The sequence below is a fragment of the Petaurus breviceps genome, unplaced genomic scaffold (genome assembly GCF_028583685.1).
Source record: "Petaurus breviceps papuanus isolate PSGF00001 unplaced genomic scaffold, PetGlider_PUasm1.0 80, whole genome shotgun sequence".
NCBI lineage: Eukaryota > Metazoa > Chordata > Mammalia > Diprotodontia > Petauridae > Petaurus > Petaurus breviceps.
The window spans coordinates 16,244,081-16,266,751 of NW_027186540.1; the positions used below are offsets into that span (position 1 = coordinate 16,244,081).

The following is a 22,671-nucleotide window of genomic DNA, read 5'->3' on the forward strand; positions in this document are numbered from 1 at the left end:
TGAGTACAGTAATGCTGGCACCACAGTATCCCACAGGGTTGTTAGAAAGAAAGTGTTTTCTCTGTAAGTCATAAAGGACTATCTAAATGGGAACTATTATTACATTTGTTTGGGTGCCAAGTTCTGGTGTTCACTTCAATGTCCTTTCCGCTTCAACATACTTAATTCCCTCCCTCCTCTACCCCCAACACTCATTGAAAACGAGAGGAAATCTCAGGTTTCCTGTACCTTGAGGAATCACAGGCACTAGGTGTTGTATAAAGTTCCTGGTGACTCCTTGTCCATGGGCTACTGTTCTACCTGGCAGAGTGCCTAGACGAGAGAGATTCCTGGTCATTACTATTACTGTTCCTGGAGTCCTCTACTCCTTTAAGATTGATTGATTTTGATTTTCCGAGTGTGGGGTTTGGCACCGTGCTGTGTGCTATGTCTTCCCATATTTCTTTCCTTGTTTGTCTTAGGAAATAGGTAGGTGATACTGGCTGCCAGTCAGTCTGCTGCAGTTTGTCAGTCCTTGTCTTGATCAACCTGCTTTTCCTAAAGGAACAAGCCAGCCTTCATTCCTTACTTGATAGTCTTAATATCTTGAGTGCCTCTGAGAGTTCAAAAAAAAAAAACTGAACGATGACAATAAATCACAAGAAGGAAGAGGAGAAGAAAAAAGAAGAACGAAAAACGGAAAGAAGAGGAAAAAGAGTGGAGGAGGAACAATTCTAAGAGAGAGGATAGTGCCTAATTCTTCAGAAGATATGAAATATAGCAGAGAAAATAATCCTGTCAGAAGCATTATTATTGAATCTATAGGCCATGTGACCTTAATCCTTGTCTCATAAGGAATTCCATTTAAAACCTGTAGTTTTGCCAGTGGGAAATTCACTTTCAATGTTTTGGAAAGTAGTCTAATGATTTTTTTTCCATTCCATAACAGAATGGAAGATCAATTTATATTTTAATATGTTCAGGAACTTTTCCATGTTTAGCTTTGTATCTAGTAAATTTACATATCTATTATAATATTTTGTACACAGTTAAGGCTCAATAAATGTTGGTTGAATGAATAAGCAGTAAGCTTTATAAGCCTTAAAAATACATTTAATCAGACTTTACAAATTTCCTCCTATTTCTGTTAATGCATGTGCTTCTAATAGAAAAACTTTCTTGGACTTGACTTTTAACTGGATAGATAAATAAAATATAATGCCCATTATTCCTTCTTATCAAATCTTAAGAATTTTTGAAAGGCTATAGTGGTTCTGAAGCAGAGGACATGACCCTAAAGTTTGGTATTACAGATACTTTATATGGGTAATAAAAGACTTTATCATCATTGCCCAAAGATCAAATTTTTGAGTGCATGAATCAGATTAATATTGACTTAGTCACCTCTGACAATCTGAGACAGAGCCCACTCACAGACTGAATACAGAGAACTAAAGTTATTTTTCATTATTTATGGTAATAGAGTCATTTACAGATGGAATATATTAAAAGCTATGTTTTGATTGCTATACAATATTAAATAGTCTGAGTGCTAAGTACTTGACTTGTTGGGGTTTGTCACACTTTGGGGCAAAGCTGTAACTCTAGCGAGCTTAAAGGGTACAATCTCTTTCATTATAAAGAACAATAAAAAGAATTGTAAATGTGGATGTGAACTTCAGGTGAGACACTTGTTCAATTGAGGATTTCCCTTAGGGAAATTTGGCATGGGGTATATTGCTGAAATTTTCCGTCATGGAGACAGTACAGTAATTTGGATTTCTGGGCAGAAGCACACATTAAACTTTTGTTTTTTAGAATAATTTAATTTACCAGGAAATTTTTCCAAGTTCCCAGAGCCGTTTTTGTTCCTTGTCTAAACCTTCACCTTTCTAGTGCTATATCATCTTAGCTAAAGCCATAACTAGTACAGAATTGAAGACATTTCTCCAAAAAAATAGTATTTGCTACCTATACCTATAATCTTAACAATATATCAAAGTATGATGAAATTCAGCAAGACTCACCTCCGTTAAAATTCAACAAAGTACATAATAGACTACTTATAGTAATATTGGTAACATTTTCTATTGTCCACTCATTTTCTTTGCAGTCAAGTCATTCATCTACATAGTGACCTAAGACAATTTAAGTAGGAGTCTGTTAACCAAAGCAGCTCCTTTTACCATCTCTTTTAAATCTAGCTTTGGGTGGGCCTCTTTATCATATGTAACATGGACATTGCCTCTTAGGCTCAGCTCAGTAAAGCTGTAGGCTTGGGCATCTCTTCATCTTCCTTCTCAGTCAATCAGTAATAAGTGCTTACTACCAGGCACTCTAACAGGTGTTGGTTACACAAGGACAAAAACAGAACAGCCCTTAACTTCAAAGTGCTTGCATTCTTAAACCTACAAGAGTGGTCCAAAGCCCTTTCCTAGGGAGAACCAAAGATGTAACTTACATGACTGTTGAAGTGTGAACAGTATTTGGGTTGTTGGGTTGAATGGCAAGTCAGGACTTGGACAGTAAGTGAAGTTGATATAATGCTCTGCTATTCTATTTCCTTAAGTGAATCAACAATTGAATCCACAAGATGATAGAGAAATATTTTGACAGAGAATATACCGCTGCATGTTGGTGGGAATATTTTAATACCCAAATCAGTCTTACCCACTATTTTTGTCTGTCTTCTTTATTAGTGAAATGTCAAAAACATTTATTAGGATAATAGTGTTTAGAACTGGAAGGGACTTTAAAGATCCTATTATCTTAAAGTAATTTTTATAGGCCAGGATTTCTTAACCTGAGAAATGTGAGCTCTTATAAAAATTATAATTGTATTTAGTAAAATCTATTTCCTTTATAATCAAATGTAGTTTATTCTATCCATTTTAAAACATTACTCTGAGAAGAGGTAAATCGGTTTTATTCAACTCCCCAACAGACTAACTTTAAAAGGTTAGGAATCTTTGTTTTAAAATTAATTGTAATTGACACAAACAGTACTGGGTGGGTCAGGAAATATTCTTGAGTGATAATTTCATAACTGTAGACAAAGTTGACAGAGTTAGAAAATCCATACTAGCAATAATAAAAAGTACCAGATAATGCAGTACACATAGATTTACGCTTGTGTAAGCTTAGATTTATTGAAGGCATCATTTGTAATGTGAAATTAAGCTTAATATGTTTTTTTCAGGTCATTTTGTGATCCTTTGTTAAAAAATATCTGAAGTATCATCTGTTAAAGAATCTAACACTTCGGGGTGGCTGGGTGATGCAGTGAATAAAGCACCAACCCTAGAGTCAAAAGGACCTGAGTTCAAGTTTGACCTCAGATACTTAACACTTACTAGCCATGTGACCTTGAGCAAATCACTTAACCCCAACTGCCCTGCCTTTCCTGCTCCAAAAAACAAAATAATAATAATAAAGAATCTAACACTTTGTTTGGTCAGAAGATGTGTGTGTGTGTGTGTGTGTGTGTGTGTGTGTGTGTGTGTGTACATTTTATTTTTGTTCAGTTGTGTCTGACTCCTCATGACCCCATTTGGTACTTTCATGGCAGAGATACTGGAATGGTCTGCCATTTCCTTCTTCATCTCATTTTACAGATGAGGAAACTGAGGCAAACTGGGTTAAGTGATTCTAGCTAGTAAGTTTCTGAGGCCAGATTTGAATTCAGGGAGATGAGTCTTCCTGACTCTGGATGTGTCATTCTATCCACTGAGTCTTGGATGCCTCGGATGAACACATACTTACACACATATACATATAGATAGATGTGGGCATGGGTATGGGTGTGTGCATATACATACATACACAATATACTTATTAATCTATGTGTATGTATGTGAATATATACATACATATATACTCATCCATATAGTTGTATATTTTGGATTTTTTATAGATATATGTATACATATACATGTATGTGCATGTGTGTATAAAACATGCACATATAGAAAACTTCTCTGTGTAGCTTCCACATTAGTGCACACCCTCATGACCTCTCACCTAATTGCAGTTTACCTTCTAGTTGGTCTCCTTGCCTCAAATCTCTTCAGTCCATATTCTGCCTAGTTTCCGAAAGAGATTTTTCCTGAAGCATAGATTTGGCCGCATTTTATTCAATAAAGTCCAGTATTAAATCTAGTCTCTAGTACACATTTCTATTTGGCATTTAAAACTCCTTACAGTCACTGCCTTCCAGCTTTTCCAGGTTTCTTATACATTGCTCTATTCCACACAATCTATAGTCCATTTATTCTGAGAGTCTTACTTCTCACACACAATGCTCCATCTTCCATCTCTATGCTTTTGAACTGACTGTTCTCTGGCTTCATTTCTACCTCTAAAAATAGACCTTCTTGAAGACTAAACTCAAGTGTCACCTCCTAAAAGAGACCCCTCTTTGCCTCCCAGATGGTAATTCTCTCCCTTCTTAAATTCCTGGAATTGACTCTGTGTGTCTTACATATGCATTTATATATATATATGCTGTATCCCCTATTAAGATGTAAACTCATTGAAGGCAGGGACTGATTTTACTGGTTCTTTTTATCCCTTGTGCTTAGCACAGGGTCTGGCACCTACTAAACTTATGAAATGGGAGTAAGTTGATTTATTTTTAAGATTCAGGCGTTCACTGTCAGATGGAGTTTGTAGCACTTTATAGGCAACCCCATAATTGTCAACTTTGACTTAGTTCAAATTCCAAAGAGGAGAAAAATTCAAGAGAAATATTTGTAATTCAGCTAGCAGAACTCTGAAAAGAGTGTTCCTTTGAAATTTTAATCCCAGAACAACAGACATCTTCCTAGGATTTGTGAATCTCAGGTAAGAAAATAATAAGAAAACAAAGGAACTATTGAATTCCTTTGACAAGAGGCTTAAATGTGATCAAGAAGCATTTTGACTGGAGAGAAAAAAATCATATCAGCTATAATGAATATCGACCTTTTTATTGTCACAGTACATTCATTGTCTTCAAAGGTCAATTACAAAGGCACTTATTCATTGTGAAAGTTGTTAAATGAGCATGAGTCTTTGCATATGAGATGTGGTTTAGCAGTTCACTTGTTGGTTTATTTATAACTATTTGTTCATGTGCCTTTTTTTCTTTTAGATACAATAAATTATTTTTAAAATATGGATTGACTTTTTTTTTAGAGTAAAGTTTAATGATTAAATGTCTGGTTCTACTCTAACATCACCGGCACCACCCCAGTTTAAACCATTGAATAATGCATCAGCTTAGTTAAGAGTTCTCTATAGTGACCACCATAGTGGAGATTAAAGATCAGATGAATATTGAAGTGAGAATGAATGTTCCTCTCGAGAATAGATAAGGTCAGTTAAGGTCAAGAATGAGGCATAGTAAGGGTGATCAGAAGCAATTGACACTCCCTGGGCTTTGCTCAACCTATCCATTTGTAAGCATCAGGTTTTTCACTGGAATTGATTCTTAACTGTTGGTTCCCAAAATAATAATGGAATGAAGAATTTCACATGCCTGTGTGGCTCAAATGATTCTGTTAAAAATAAATCATAGAATTCTAGTGGAGGATGGGGTACTGGAGACTATCCTGTCTACTCCCCTCACTTGACAGATGAAGAAACAGATCCAGAAAAGGAAAATTATTTACCCAGGATCACATAGTGAGTTAATGGCCATGATCTCTTGATTCCCTATCCTTTAAGTACTCTATCCATCATCATCACCCAAAAGTATGTGCCCTGCTTCCTGCCTGCTTTGTACCTGCTTCCCTAAGAGTTCTTTTCAGGTACCTCATCATTTCATAAACAATAACAGATTGTCCTTGTTTAATGCTTGCTCAGTCTTATACATTGAGGCAATAAACAATGACAATATTTAAAATAATAGACAATTGTTAGTTTAGCAGGTAGAGAAATGTTTTTGTTTTATGAAAGAGCCTTTAAAAAACAACATAAATGAAAATGAAAGAATTACTTAAGGAGGGACCAAACTGTTATGTCATTAATGGGCAGAAAATAAAGGCATTCTTTTTAGATTATTTAAAATAATGAAATCATAAAACTAAGAAACTTTTTAAACTAATTTCTGCTATTCACTGTTTCAGAGCTGCGGGAAACCAAGACCTCTGAATATTACAGTCTTTCCCACAATCCATTAGACTACAGGATATTATTAATGGATGAAGATCAGGACCGGATATATGTGGGCAGCAAAGATCACATTCTGTCTTTGAATATCAATAACATAAGCCAGGACCCTCTAAGTGTAAGTTCAAAAATGTTTTCGGAACTCAAAATTGCCTCATAATGTGTTTTTTTTCCTGTTGTTGTGTACAGAGAGAAAAAGAGAAAGAAAAGTGTACTTCATTAGACCAGCAGGCAAAAGTCCAGACCTATCGCTCAGTGAAAAATATGGGTTTGTTTCTTAGGGAGCATGAGTTAAATAATACTTATTCCAGTTTCTCCCATCTAGTCTACTTTGTGCTCTACAATATGGAAAAAGGTAAATTTTCTTGGATCAGTGCCATGAATTGAATGGAATTGAGGAAATGAATGGACATATGAAATAGAATAAGAAAAAAACATTTTACACACATATAAATTTGAAGAGAACTTGACATTTGGGAGGAAAGTTATAGATCACTTTGTATTTTTGTTAGTTTTACATTTTGGGCCTTTTTTCACTTTTTAGCATAACACAAACAATAGGCTACAAGGACTTTAAATGTTAAAAGAATTTATCCTAGAATTAATAAAGAGATACCAAAGTTTATTGAGTAAGAGGAGGGACAAGGTCAGATCTACATTTCAGAAAAAAAAATCACTTTCATTTGTATGAGGATGGCTTGGACTGGAGAGAGAAGTAACTATATTTATATCTATATCCATATATATGTAGATATGTGTGTGATATTATAATTATATAAAGGAATTTCAGAGTTCTTGATCTTGGGAATTGTATGATTATGAGCAATGGCATCGTGGTCAAGTGTGTCCCTATTATGTTCCTACTCCCTGTAAAGGAATAGAACATGGAAAGAGGGCATAGATTGAAGGATTTGGAGGTAAGGATGTTTGAGGGAATACACACACAAACACACACATCCTAGAGTATTAGGTTGGAGTTGGGAGTAGACAGAGAGAGATCATGAATCAGGCACTGAACTCTTTGAGGAAGGAAGGGGAATAATTCTAATTGAGATGCTAACAGAAAGTTCTCTAAATGTATATTTTGACATTTTAAACATAGCAGCTAAGTGGTGCAGTAAATAGAGCACTGGAATTAAAGTCAGGAAGACCTGAGTTCAAATCAAATCCTGACTCAGATGCTTAGTAGATTTTTGGATCTTAAAAAGTTGTAATCAATAGGAACATTGTGATTTTATGTTATAGTGGGACATTCTTTTGGGGTATGGATTATTCTATATCCACTGCATAATCACAGTATGAAAAATCACACACACACATATATATATATACATATATATAGGTATCACTATTATACAATTCGTAAATGAGATGTGTACTTTTGATACTATCCTTTCGATACTTTCTACATATCTTTAAGTGATACTGTCAGGAAAAGTTATCAATCACACAAAGAGAAAAAAAATAGCCACTTAAAATTCCTTATAGAATTTTATTAGAATGAACTTATGGTAATAAAATCCTTTGGGAAAAGCCACTCTTATAATGGAAAAGGTACAAATGAACAGAAAAGTGACATTAGATGTGTTTTGAAAGCACTCCATTAGCAACAATTAAATAAAGACAATATTCAAATATGCCACTTATATTATGGGGCCACTAGGGGACTCAGTGGCTCTGGATCAGGAAGAACTACATTCAAATCTGGCCTCAGACACTTATTAGCTGTGTGACCCTGGGCAAGTCCCTTAACCCTATTTGCCTCAGTTTCCTCATCTTCAAAATGAGCTGGAGAAGGAATCGGCAAACCCCTATAATATCTTTGCCAAGAAACCCCACATGGGGTCATGAAGAGTTGAACACAACCAAAAACCAACTCAACAACAACAACAAAAAAACTTATGTGACCTTTCTCTTTCCAAACAGATTTTCTGGCCAGCATCTGCAAACAAAGTTGAAGAGTGCAAAATGGCTGGCAAAGACCCCACAGTGAGTGTGTTTGTGTTTTTTTTTAATAATATTATTAAATTTAATAATATTTTAATAATAATAATATTTTAATAATAATTAATTTAATAACATTAATAAATGTTAATCATTTAGCTTTTGTGTTAGAGTTCTTTGAGTGCAACTAGAAGTGAGACAAAGGATGTTAGTTTTATAAACTTTTTTGGACTGATGACTCAGAAATTCTATAAGTTTGGAATTTGCATGTTTTCTGCTTTTTCAGATCTCTCATCTGGGTAAAAATTGTGCCTCTTTTTACTTTTATGATTGTGCTTAGATGTCTTTAGTGATGGATTAGAGTAATTATGCTTGTTCCTAATATATCTAAGAGGATACTCAGCAGGCCCCTCACATAATGATAATGCACGTGCCTGGAGCAGCTTCCAGGTGCTACATGGACTTTTCTAAGAAAACACATTTTTGCATCAAGGCAGTGGTTAGCCTACACATTCCAGAGGCATACAGCTTCAGGAAATTAAGGTCCTTTATTGGTGCTTTGTTTTGTTCATAATTTAAGGGCACTTGCCATTTAAATGAACATGCATCCTATCGATAGATGGTCAGTGTAAAGTACTTGAAAAAATATTGCAGGTTTATGTCAAATTACAGTCAGGGGCATTTCATGCAAAATTTTCAATCATGAGGTTACAATATTACAATGACAATTACCATATTATTGTACTTTGCCATTGCCAATAAAAGAGGTCAAATGAGTTACTGAAGCTCATGTAGAAAGTTAGGTGGTTTATGATATTAAAATTCAGGGAATATTGTTTCATCATAAAAATGAGCCTCCAAGGAACTTATTATGAGCCACAACATATATGCAATCTTGTTTATTACATCCAAATGCTGAACTGTAACATAACTAGGCTCAACATAGGATTGGACCTAGTGATCTCTAATATACTGACAAGTGGTGGATGCATTTTTGGGACCAGGATTTAGATACAAAAAGCATGAAAAAAAATGTTCCAAATATAGAAGCAGAAATAAAAAGAGCTGAATCTTTTTGTCAAGTTTTGGCATAATACTCAGTATCACACTGATGGGCATTTTGTATAGTTAAGAAAACTAATCTAATGATTTAAGGAGTTACTTGAAAATGTATCACTGCTTCCCAGAGATGGATTACCTCTCTTTTGAAGAAAGGTAGCAAATACTGTGAATCACAAGGCTCAAAAGAATGACAAGTGTTTCACTGTCCATGAGTTTGAGAGATATTTTAAACAATCTGAAATTTATCCATAGACTATGAATAGCCAGTGTCATAGAAGAAGGAGGCTTGACTCTGAGCACAGAGTGGAGCTAAAATGGGCTGTGGCCAGTAAAGATCCAATTGCATCATTTTGTGGGTCACACCATGCAACTAAATTATTCTACTCATGATGAGAGAAACAAAGTTTAATCTGATTAAATAGGTCCTTCTCCTGGGAGGGGCCTTGTGAAGAGGGGGAACACAAGCTAAAAGGGAAAATGAGAAAGGGTTTAGAAATAGTTTGTTTCTTCTTTCCCAGAAGAGTGCATTGAGAGTATAACAAAAGGAAAATAAGACAGACATTCAGGGGTAAAAAATGTGAAAAAAAAAGAGTCTATATAATTAATTTGCCATGCACAAATCAAATTACAACCTAATAATTAATATTGTGTCAATAAGCATGCATATATATTCCAATGAATGCTTTTCACTGTATAGTTGAGCTTTACTGAACCATTTGCCTGAAAAATACTTTGTAGTTCGGTAATGTCCTGTGGCTGTAAATCCTAGTAATTGATTATCCTTTGTTCAAAAAGCTTTAGTTAATACGGTCACAGAAGATAAATCAGAGAATTCACTGATGACCTAGATCTCCTTGTGGATTCTAGTCCCAGAAATTCCCACTGATTTTCCACATTCTCTTGAACAAGTGATTCAGGGTCATGGGGTCATAGAATTGACCTAGAAGAGATCTTCGGAGTCATCCAGGCCCTAACATACCCTTTACAGAGGAAGAAACCTTGGGTCCAAAGAGACCAATTTTCTGTCCTTGCCTGAAGTCACATAGGTAGTTAGTAGTGCAGCTTGATTTCTCTCTCTAAGGCTCTTTCTCCTCTCTCTGGCTTCTTACCCTTGTAGCTTAACTACCCTAATTAAAAAGAATTCTCTTTCCTATCAGTCTCTTAGAGCTTTTCATTTAGGCCTTTGCCCTTATCACACAGTATCTTCTCTCACACTTCTGCGGGAACATTTCTCATTACTCTTCTTATATGTTTCTTGAGTGTAGAGATAATGTTTTTCATTGTTGTCAAGAGTGTTGAGTATGGTGCTTGTTGCCTGTAGAAGGGCATTTTCACGGAATTTCTTCAGAAAGAAACTAAATTTTTTAACATATAGTGATCCACTAAGAGGTAGTTTAGAGTATTCAATCCAAAAGCATTTTTAAAAAAAGAAATTATTTTGTTTTTGTACTCAGAGCTATAATTTTATTGGTAGGTGGTACTTCTAATGAGGAAATTCCTTCAGCCAATGCAGGTCAGCACCTGCTCTGAAATTTTAGAGTCCTAGAGAGGTGCCTACAGCCCTGAAGAGGCAACATCATCTTCACTTGCCCAGGGTTACACAGCCAGTGTGTCAGAGGTATATTTCAACCCAGATACACATGATTTTGAGGTTGACTTTCTATCCACTATCCCTTCTTACTCCACAGTTAAAAAAACAAATAGCTAGTTAATAATTCCAAAGTAAATTAGCAGCTTTTAGATACATAAACTTTTCAATTCAAAGTAACTTTTTAGAAGTGTCAATACACTCTCTTGTAAAAACCTAAAATTGTATCATCTGCATGCCTCATTTTTGTCTTTTTTTTATTCATTGTATATAATAGCCCTGACTTTCATGTTTTATTTTCTTTTATGCAAAGCAGAAGGGTGACAGAGATTTTAATTAATGCATTGAGAAGACAGACTAAATGACAAAAAAAATGGGTTTTTCTAAATCCGTTAGATAAAAACTTTAAAATTATTGATAAAATGTCACATTTATTAGACCATAATAGAGTATATTTTAAAAATTATATCACAGTAAATAAGGAATCCTTATACTGTCTTGGATAAGGAGTTACATGGGAAATTGGGTTGTGAATGTAGATATTTATTTCTTTTCTCCATCTCTAACAGCCTTTGCTAGCGTAATTATTCCATTACCCTTTCTTCCTCCAACCCCATGCTCCATGAAGTTCTCCATATAATTTTATATTTTATTAATGTAGAAAAAAATTGAGCTGAAAGCCAAGGCAAACCCACAGAAATAAGGTTTAATGAATGTACTAAATAACCAGTGTTGAATAGTTTTGAGTAAAATAACCATGATCTCTCACACATATGCATAACCTGTATTTATACATATATATATATATATATATATATATATAAACATGACATTGATACAATATCAACCTTTACTGAATTCATCAATTATATAGTTTTCTGTGCCCATGATGAGCTAACAGTGTTACTGGTAAGGATGTTTTCTTTAGTGATAACAGTTAAAACAGCCTCATTTCTTCATTTCCAAAATCACTTAAATGGAACAAGGAAGATGAATTGGTAAGAATCTAGTTCTATGCAGTGAACAAATAGCAACTTAAAAGCTTTATTTGCTAGCTCTCAGATCTGTGTAGTGATTAAAGAAGAATTACAAACAAAGGAAATAACTTTCGGGTCACTTATTTTTTCTGAATCCTTTCAAGTTTCAATAGATAAGCATTGTCAAATATTTAGTCATATGACTGTAGGATTCAGAGATGGAAAATGCCTTTGTATTTCACCCAGACTTAAATTTTACAGATGAGAAAATGAATGTCCGGAAATATTAAGTGACTTTTTCTAAGGTTGCAGTAGCACATCGTTCTCTTGATGTAAAAGAATCAAACACAGATTCTCTTGCATCAAATCTAATGATCTTTTTACCATATGAGGCTTCATTTTGTATTGTTTTCTTTCCTTATGGTGTGAAGTAGCTACTAAACCTACAATAAGGTGGAAATAAGACTCACCAACCAGGCTTGTGTCTAAACAGTTGGTAATTTCAAAATAATTCATTTGGGGCAATTTTTTCTTGAGATGTACTGGCTCTGGAACTAGGAAATCATGTTTATCAGACCCTTTTTTCTCTGTTACTAATTATATGATGTTGGGCAAATCATGTGATCACCCTGGGTCACAGGATCAGATGGCCTCTAAAGACACTTTCAGCTTTAAGACTATAATCACTATTATCTTGTGACATATCAGCACATTTACACCCTTGTTTCTTGTTCAATTGTGTCTGACTCATCATGACCTCATTTGGGTTTCCTTAGCAGAGATACTGGAGTGGTTTGACATTTCCTTCTCCAGTTCATTTTACACATGAAAAAATGGAGGCAAACAAGGTTAAGTGACTTACCCAAGGTCACGCAGCTAGTGAATAAGGGCAAATATGAACTCAGGAAGATGAGTCTTCCTGACTCGAAACCCAGCTGCCATTTAGAGCTTTTGGAGAATGCTTTTCAAAACCACAGTGCTTTGTTTCTCACCCAAATGATGAGTGTGTGTGCTTTACATTCATATCCTGTCTGTATAATTGTTGCAAACAAAAATAAACATTTCATAGTAAAATTATTTTGTGACTTAAAGATTGGTATCTGGACAGACAGTATACCTTGCAGTTGATCTTTTTGTTAAAGACAGATTAATACAAATTTGGTACCTTTGCTATCTTTTATTTTTCTTGTAGTAGTAGTTACAGAGCTTTTCTCTTCATCTGTTTGTTACTAGGAGGAGGGAGATATAACTGGGTATATAGCAGAAAAAGAATGGCTAAAAGTTAAGGAGATCCAAATCTTGTCTTAACATGAGGAAAATAGTCTCAACAATTAGGATTTTTGCAAAGGGAAATGTGTTGTTGTTGGAAAGAGTGAGCTCTCTGTCTTTGAAGGTCTTTATATAGAAGAAGGATAGCCACTTGTTGGGCATGATATTCAGGCCTTCTATCCAGGTATGGACTGGACTAAGTGAGTGCCACCATCTTTTTCAATTGTATGGCTACTCCTTAGACATTATGGATCAACAATGTTATTTCAGTGCAAAACACTGTCACCTTGACTAGCCTAATCTAACGGAATCTTCTAAATCTTAAGATAAAAATGACAGAGAACAGTTTTTAGATGCATACAGTTCAGAGAGAATCAACACATCTTAAGTATATACTTATTTTCAAAATAACGTGCTATAATAGTGAGTGCCTTGATATTCCAATCCAACACAGTGACCATTCTCCAGAGACTTGAAGAGAGCTTCACAAAAGGACTAGACTAGCTATCCAAGGCAAAGCAGTAGGTTTGTATTTGGCATGTTAAAAAGAAAGTGATGTGGTTTATCTGGAGACATGGAAGCATGGAGTGGGAGGCAAGGGTAACAATAAAAGGACATTATGGGCAACACTTAGGGGCAGCTAGGTGGTGGAGTGGGTAGAGCACCAGGCCTGGAGTCAGACTCATTCTGAGTTCAAATCTGGCTTCAGATACTACCTGTGTGACCCTAGACAAGTGACTTAAGCCTGTTTGCCTCAGTTTCCTCATCTGTAAAAAATGAGCTGGAGAAGGAAATGGCAAACCTCTCCAGTGTCTTTGTGAAGAAAACCCCACATGGGGTCACAAAGAGTCAGATGTGACTGAAAACAGCTAGCCAACAACAAGAGGGCAACACTTGTCCCTCAAGTTATGGTAGAGACTAAGCCCTACCACTGGCTGCCTTCAGGATTTATGACATTGCCATACTAAGGTTTTTCCTTGTTCTGATAAATAGGGATCATGATTCTATAGTTATTAAATTCACTGAGGATGTTAAGGAATACATCAGTGGTTTGGGCTTTTATAGGAAACATAGGGTTATTTAGTCAAATGAGATCACGTGTGATGTCACAACCAGGGTTTGAGCCAGAGTTCATGGGTCACCAAATATTATAATGTGGAGGATTCCATTAATGGGGATAGTTCTAAGCAGGGAAAAGGAGCATGTCTAGAGCAGAGAAAACCAATTTCAAAAAGTTAGGCAACAGTCCCTTCCCCCACCTCACCAAAAAGAAAAAAATATTTATTTAGACTAGCACACTAGGGGAAAGATAATTATAGCAAGGGGGTATAATGGCTAAATTCGAGACAAATTAGATGAACTGTTTATCTATAATTCATTATCATTTGTAGTAGTAGCACCAGTTTGGATATAGTCAAGGTGTTAGTCCCACTACAAAGTGCTATTGGAAACATTCACTGAAACTTTCATTTTTGATAAATTAAATGCATTTTAACAATGTATTCACAAAAATAATTTTGAGGGACCACATAGAGACTGAAAATGAAAACACAATGCATTTGATATGAATGTTAAATTGGATTAAATCAGGACAGTTAGAACTAAATTTGGTCAAGTGATGTTTGCCCAGTGTAAATAAAAGAACAAAGCAGGGTGCACGGGAGTTCAAGTAAAAGGTTTTATTGAAATATTCATCAGTATATAAAGCAAGCAATATGCTGGCTCTAAGCAGAAGAAAGAACTCAAATTTGTTGTTTCCATTTGGGATGATCAAATAGATGTTGACATTTTTGGTCAGCCTTTAAGATAAGCAGCACTTAAAGTTACACTTCAGCCAGACAGAAAGTCTGTTCTACCCAGCTTAGCACTTAATTAAGTACTTTATTTTCTACTTCATTACTGTTTCATGTTTTATCAGCCCCCACTGTACTGTAAGTTCCTTTGGTTCCAATGAATAGAACCTCTAAGGAGACCAGTGTTCTGTAAGAGGTCACGTGTCTTCTTCCATCATTCCCCATAACCAAACTGTCAATGGCACTCCCTATTTCACATACACATCTGATACAAAAGCATAATGTAATAGGGAGAGTTTGGCATCAGAAGGACTGGCTCTACTCCCATTTGGCTCTCTGAGTTTGGGGGGGGGGGTTGTCATCTTTTTGATCAGTTTCCTCTTCTATAAAATGAAGTGATTGGAAAAAAATCTTTCAAAGGTTATCTTCCAACTTGAAATCCTTTTATCCCTTCTATTGCTTCTAATTAATAATAATGATGATGGTGATAGTAATAAATTCTGAGATTTATATAGTGTTTTGATTTGTGACAGGCAGAGTGGGGTGGTGCAGAGGAGTCTGACCACAGAACCAGGAAACCCTGGGTTCTAATCCTGCCTCTGATACACACAGGGAATATGAGCTTAGACTAGCCATTTATCATCTGTGTCCTCAGCAGCACTTTGAGGCTATAAATGAAAAAGAAGGTCTTGACCTACATTGGTAGATGGATATTCCTTATATTAGAATTCCCTTAGTCTACAAAACTACAAGCTCAGTTCCTATTTCTTCCCTTAAACTTTATAGGGCATTTTATTTTTTTCCCCTTACACACCAGCTTCTACACAAGGCATTTTCTACTGTGTCCACAGCTCCTAATTACTCTTCTCTCTTCCTCTACTTTTTATTTATTAATCATGCTACTTACATATGTAATTATACATCTATATCTGCTTGTAGAAGTAAGAGGCAGATGGATGGCTAGAAGTCAGCCAGGTAGCTCAGTGAAGTGTGCTGGGACTGGATTCAAGAAGACCTGAGTTCGAAGCCAGCCTCAGACATTCACTAGCTGTGTGATGGTGGGCAGGTCACTAATCCTCTGTTTGTCCTAATCCACTGGAGGAAGAAATGGCAACCCTCTAGTTAGTGTCTTTGTCAAAAAAAAAACAGTAAGAGGTCATGCACAGTAGGACATGTTTGAATGGCTAAACAACATCTGCTTGTAGGTATACATGTTTCATTTTCTGACCCAAATAAAAGTTCTGGAAGGGCAGGGACCATTTGATTTTTGCCTTTGTGTCCTGTATGATTAGCATGGTGCATGAAAGGTATAGAGCAGGATCTTAATTAAAACTTGTTAAATTCGTTGATTTTTTATAGTATTTTCTGTGTCTGAAATGCAAGAATCTCTGGATATACCTATTGAAATAATATTTATCCTTTATGGTTGGCAAATTAGATGCCACCAGCACTCTGCTATTTTCTCTGACCTACCCTATTGGTGCAGTCTCTATTGCTTCTGAATTCCTGTAACAGTCACTTTTTCATTCATATTCTAACTTGGATCAGATTTATTTTCTTTGCTTAATTGTTTTAAATCTGGGACCCATGACAATCACTCTGATTTACTATATTAAGGAAGGTAAGCCCAGTGCTGAGCATGTAGCTGGGGTTGTTCAGTCGTTTTTTGGTTTTGTCTGCTCTTCATGACCCTCCTTGGGGTTTTCTTGGCAACAGTGCTGGAATGGTTTGCTATTTCCTTCTCCAGCTCATTTTACAAATAAAGAAACTGGGGGGGGGTGGAGTCAAGCCCATCCCCACTCCAAGGCTTTAGCAACCAGGGCGGGCATGACCAGCTGCCAGTTGGAGGGACTCCAGATCAGCAGCAGCTGTGGCCCTTTCCAGATTTTTCAACACATAGATGCAAAGGACAAAGTGAGAGGACAGTGCAGTCTGGACTTTGGGACCAGTAAGTGGGAGTGCGTGGCTTTTGCCCCCTGGGGCGAGAAGCCTCTGAGAAGCCACTGAGACGAAGGCACAGCCAGCCAGTGCCACGTGGCAGCTGCAGCTCCTGGCCTGCAGAGTGTAGGGGGCCCAAGCACCAGTCTGAGGGGTAATTTCTCTTGCTTTAACCTGCTTGGATCTGGATTGCAGTCTACGGTGGAGGTCCTGGGGTGTATGTCCAGCTTGCCAGAGCGTGTGGAGACCTCAGAGAGGGTACCCATCTAATACCTCTGGCAACTGAGAAAACCCCAGAGTTTGGGACGAAAGCTCCCCTGTCTGGTGGCAGAGTCCTACTGTGGCAAAAAGCCCAGGGGTCAAGTGACTGAGGGGCGACATGACCAACCAAGGAAACAAAGCAGACAGAAGATTCCAACATTAGACTCCTATTTTGGGGACAAAAAGGAGCAAAGCATGGACCAGGAGGAAGACAGTGAAGTCAGAACTCCTGCACCAAAAGCTTCAAAGGAAAATACAAGCTCGTTACAGGTCATAGAGGACCTTAAGAAGCAGATAAGAGAAGTGGAGGAAAAATTGGTAAGAGAAATGAGAACAATGCAAGAAAATTATGAAATGAGAGTCAATAGCCTGACTGAGGAAAATAACACTTTAAAAAACAGACTGACTCAAATGGCAAAAGAGGCTCAAAAAGGCAATGAGGAGAAGAATGCCTTAAAAAGTTGAATTTCCAGATGGAAAAAAGCTTAATGTGGAGAATCATGGCTTCAGAATTAGACTGGAGCAAATGGAAGCTAATGACTTTATGAGAAATCAAGATGCTGTTGAACATATCCAAACAAATGAAAGAATAGAAAGCAATATGAAATATCTCATGGGAAAAACCACTGACCTGGAAAATAGATCCAGGAGAGATAATTTTAAAATTATTGTTCTACCTGAAAGCCATGATCAAAGTAAGAACCTAGAAATCATCCTCCAGGAAGTACCTCAAAGAAAACTGCCCTGATTTTTTAGAATCAGAGGGCAAAAGAGAGGTTGAAAGAATCCACCAATCACCTCCTGAAAAAGATCCCATTAAGGATTAAGGAGAGAATATTACAAGCAGCCAGGAAGAAACAATTTAAATATTGTGGAAATACAATCAGGATAACCCAGGATCTGGCAGCTTCTACACCGAGGTATCAAAAGGCTTAGAATATGATATTCCAGAGGGCAAAGGAGCTGGGATTAAAACCAAGGTCACCTACCCAGCAAAACTGAGTATCATGTTTCAGGGGAAAATATGGTCATTCAGTGGAATAGAGGACTTTCAAACATTCTTGCTGAAAAAACCAGAGCTGAATAGAAAATTTGACATTCAGATACAAGAAGCAAGAGAAGCAGGAGAAGGTAAACAGGGAAAAGAAATCATAAGGAACTTATCAAAGTTGAACTATTAACATTCCTACATGGAAAAACAATAATTGTAACTTATGAAACTTTTCTCAGTAGTTGAAGGGAATAGAAATATATATATATATATATATACATATATATGTCTATATATGAGTGTATATGGGCATATGAATACATATGTGAATGTATGTATATATGTTTACAGGTGTACGTATATAGAGGGCACAGGACCAATTTAACGGGAAGGGATGATACTTAAAAGGTGAAATTAAGAGGTGAGAGAGGAATATAATGAGAGGAGATGGGGAGAGACAGAATCGGGTAAACTATCTCATACAGAAGAGGCAAGGGGAAATGGTTACAATGGAGGGGAAGAATAGGAAGGCAAAAGGGAATGGGTCAACCTTATTCCCATTGAATTTGGCTTGAGGAGGGAATGAAATACATACTAAATAGGGTATCTCACCCTCCCTGAGAGTAGGGGGGAAGGGGATGACAGGGGAGATGATGGAAGGGAGGGCAGTCTGGGGTGGAGGGAAGTTGGAAGCACCCACTTTTGAAAAGGGACGGGATCAAAGTAGAGACTAGAACAAGTGGAAAGTGGGATAGGAGGGAGGGAAATATAGTCAGTCTTTTACAATATATCTACTATGTTATTGTTTTGCATTAGCCACACTTGTACATCCTATACTGAACTGTTTATCTTCCCAGTAAGGGTGGGTGACAAGGGAGAAAGGGAATGAATCTGGAATTCAAAGTTTTAAAATCAAATATTCAAATATGTGTGTTATACATATATATTTATGTGTATATATCTATCTATCTATATATACATACACACTATTATCAATACTATTTTACATGTAATTGGGAAATAAGATATACAGGCACTTGGGCATAGAGATCCACTGGAAAAGTAGAAATGGATATGGGAGAAAATATGGGAGAGAGCAGATTGGAGGAGGGGATATCCTGTGGGACTGCTATTTTGGGGGGTGGGTAGGGGAAAAACGGGGAGAAAATTTGTAACTCAAAAGCTGGCGGAAATGAATGATGTAAATCAGAAGTTAATAAAGCATTTGAAAAAAAAAGAAACTGAGAAAAACAGGGTTAAGTGACTCGCCCAAGGTCGTATAGCCAATGTGTCTGAGGCTAAGTTTGAATTCAGGAAGAGAAATCTTCCTGATTCCAGGTCTGGCATTCAATCCACTCTGCTATCTAGTTGCATGTAGTAGGCCTTTAAATAAAAAATATAAAACTTATTAGGTGTTTACCATGCATACTAAGATATGTATTGGAAGAATTAAAGATAGATGTGGCACAAATCCATCTCTTGAGAAGTTTACAATTTAGAGATTTTTGCAGGTAATTGAGATAAATATAAAAGAGGTAAATTTCCAATACTGTGTACAAATTGTGTAAAAAAAAATGGATTTTGATAAGGAAAAACTTCCTAGCAGTTAAAACATGCTAAAGTGAAATAGACTCCCTCAGATTGGAGGGATTGCCCTCATTAAAGACATCTTCAAGGGAAAGATAGATTATCATTAATTATCAAAGGTATAAAGGGGATTCTCGGTTTACAATGATTAGATTAAATGATATCCAAAGTCTCATGCATCTACAAGATTTTGTAATTATGAAAGATTGAAGTAAAGTATTGTGATAAATTTGTGAGGGGAAAGAACACTTTTAGCTGGGGAGGGAAAGGCTTAATGAAAACTATAGCACCTGATTTAATCCTTAAAGAAAGGGAAAGACTTAAAAATATGAGGGAGTCACTTTGAAGCATGATGGTTGGGATGAACAAAGACATGAAGACAATATGTGTGAGAATGACACAAGAATGGCGGGGATGGAGTGTATTCCAGTTTGTCTGAAACAAAGAACCTTCTAAGGGAAAGGATGTGAAATATTTCTGGAAAAGCAGGTTGCATCTCTACTATTTAAAGGTCTTGAACAAAAACATAATATGTTTACATTTTATTGGTTAGGTAGTAGAGAGCCATTGACAGTTATTGAGGAATGATATAATCAAAGTACATGCATTTTGGAAGGATGTTACATTGGTAGTAATGCAAAACATGGATTTAAGAAGGAATAGACCTGACACAGAAGACCTTAAGAGGCTCTTGCAGTAGTAATCTAAGTGAAAAGGGTCAAAGTAATTCATGAATGATTCTTTTTTTTTTTCTTTTTGGAGGGCAGTTGGAGGTTAAGTGACTTGCCCAAAGTCACATGGCTAGTAAGTGTATCAAGTGCCTGAGGTCAGATTTGACCTCAGGTCCTCCTGACTCTAGGGCAGGTGCTCTATTCACTGTGCCACTCAGTCACCCCTTTCATGAGTGATTCTAATGGTGAATGAGATAAATGAAAGATTTTGCCGAGGTAGAATCAAAAAGATGTGGCAATAGACTTGTAGTGAATGATAGAGTCAAAAGTATATTTTTTTAACATAAGTGATTGGAAGGATGGGGGTTCCATAAAGAGAATGGAGAAGTTGATGTTGGGGAGCTTATCAATGTGCAGTAATTTCTAGAAAACAAAAAGAATAGAATGAAATTTTGGGAGAGGGAATTCTTGAGCAATCTATATAAGAGAGATAATTGAAGTTACAAATAGATTGAAAGGTAAACTTTCTGAAACTTCATAAGCTTATGATATGACAACTTTCAGTAATGATATAGGCTGTTACCACTGCTGTTTGAAGTTTTTCTAATGCAAATAAGGTGGTAATTTTAATTCAGACTTACAGGAGCTGCCTAAATATTCTAGTGTTATGACAGTATCCAAGCTGCAGGAGTGGGGAACCTGTGGCCTCCAGGCCAAATGTGGCCCTCTAAGTCTGCAAGTGCAGCTCTTTGACTGAATCTGAACTTCACAGAACAAATCCCCTTAATAAAAGGATTTGTTCTGTAAAACTTGGGCTCAGTCAAAAGGTTGCACTTTTTTTTTTTTGCCTTTCGGAGGGCAATTGGGGTTAAGTAACTTGCCCAAAGTTACACGGCTAGTTTTTTTTTTGTGTGGGTGTTAAGTGTCTGAGGCTGGAACCAAACTCTGGTTCCCCTGACTCCGGGGCAGGCATTTTACTCACTGCGCCACCTAGCTGCCCCTGAAGGGTTGCACTTCTGACCTAGAGGGCCACATGTGCCCTTGAGGTCACAGGTTCTCTCTACCCCTGAAAGACACAGAGGCATAGAGGACTATTCTCTGACAGGCTATCTGCTTTTTGGAGGGGGGAAGGCAAGGCAATTGGGGTTAAGTGACTTGCCCAAGGTCACACAGATAGTGAGTGTCAAGTGTCTGAGGCCGAATTTGAACTCAGGTCCTCCTGACTCCAGGGCCAGTGTTCTATTCACTGCACTATCTAGCTACCCCATTGCTTTTCCCTCCTCCTCTAGGCCCCTAGTAGATAAGAAGTCTTTTTTCTGTAATAAATAATAATTTAATGAATTATTGAGACAACACTAAAGAACATAAACTTAAGGGACCAGGAGCACATATGGTAACTTTAAAATGTAAGCACTTAAAAAAAAAACAACTGTGTGATGCATACTAGAAATGCATACAGAGAATAATGGAGGTTTGTAAAATTCAGGTTGACCTTAAATGTTTGCAAGAAAAGTTACTTATAAAAATTTAGTGGTCAAATATCAGATACTGCTATTATCAGAAACTAGTAAAATACGTGACATAATCCTGCACATATTCAGGAAGCCCTGCACTCAATGTTTTCATATGAAAATAGTAGCTCTGGGGCATGAGACCCGAGTCACCTGCCTTCTCACTTTCTATTACAAAATAATTCTCTTGATTTATTTCTTTTTACCACCAATGGCATAGAATGGTTAACTAGTGATTTCATTTTCAAGGTTAATTTGTCTACAGGACTTAAGGCAAAATAGACATAACTTGCATAATAAGAGTAGATTGATTTCCTGGTTTATGGGAAAATATTACATACAGAATCCTAGACTGACTGAACTTGAAGGTGAAAAAAATAAACATTTGGGTCTTACTGCTCACAGTTATTCCTAATATATACATATTATATATACACCAGGCTTGGATATATACTTCCTCCTGAGAAACAAAATACTATGTACAGTTATGTAATCACATTTTAGGTATCTTTATAAACAGGTGTCAGAATAAAGTGCCTTGAAATATTGAACGTAAATGTAAATGTCTCAAAATATAAATAAAACAATTTGTCTGAACTAGCTTTAATTCCTTTGGTTACAAAGTTTGTGATTGATCACTCGATAATAAAAATCTAGAAGAGAAACATCTGTATAAGATCACTCTGCAGAAAGAAAAATCACTCATTACTGTCAAGAATGAATCATTGATTAAACAAGAAGAAATGATAGATGGAGAAAAAACTTTTTTTTAAGTTTACTTTTAATTGCTCATATGCTCTGATAAGATAGTTTTAAGGCAGGAGTAAACTTAAGTTTTCTCTAAAGTTTGGCTTTTCTTGGCCAAAAAATGACTAAAACATGGTTGAGCACTGATCAGCGCAGACCATCACAAAATGAATATAGCTATGATGATCTGTATCTACTCATAA

At 36.4% G+C, this 22,671-nt stretch overlaps 1 protein-coding gene across 3 annotated transcripts in view; it reads left to right on the forward strand.

Moving 5' to 3' along the window:
- Positions 1-22,671, forward strand: part of LOC138176028 (semaphorin-3C) — a 202,034-nt gene that overhangs the window by 88,398 nt on the left and 90,965 nt on the right. For all 3 annotated transcript variants that reach the window (XM_069106756.1, XM_069106757.1, XM_069106755.1), the window contains exons 3-4: positions 6,087-6,247; positions 8,056-8,118. In XM_069106756.1, coding sequence (XP_068962857.1) covers positions 6,087-6,247; positions 8,056-8,118 — 224 coding nt within the window. The remainder of the gene's footprint in view (positions 1-6,086; positions 6,248-8,055; positions 8,119-22,671) is intronic.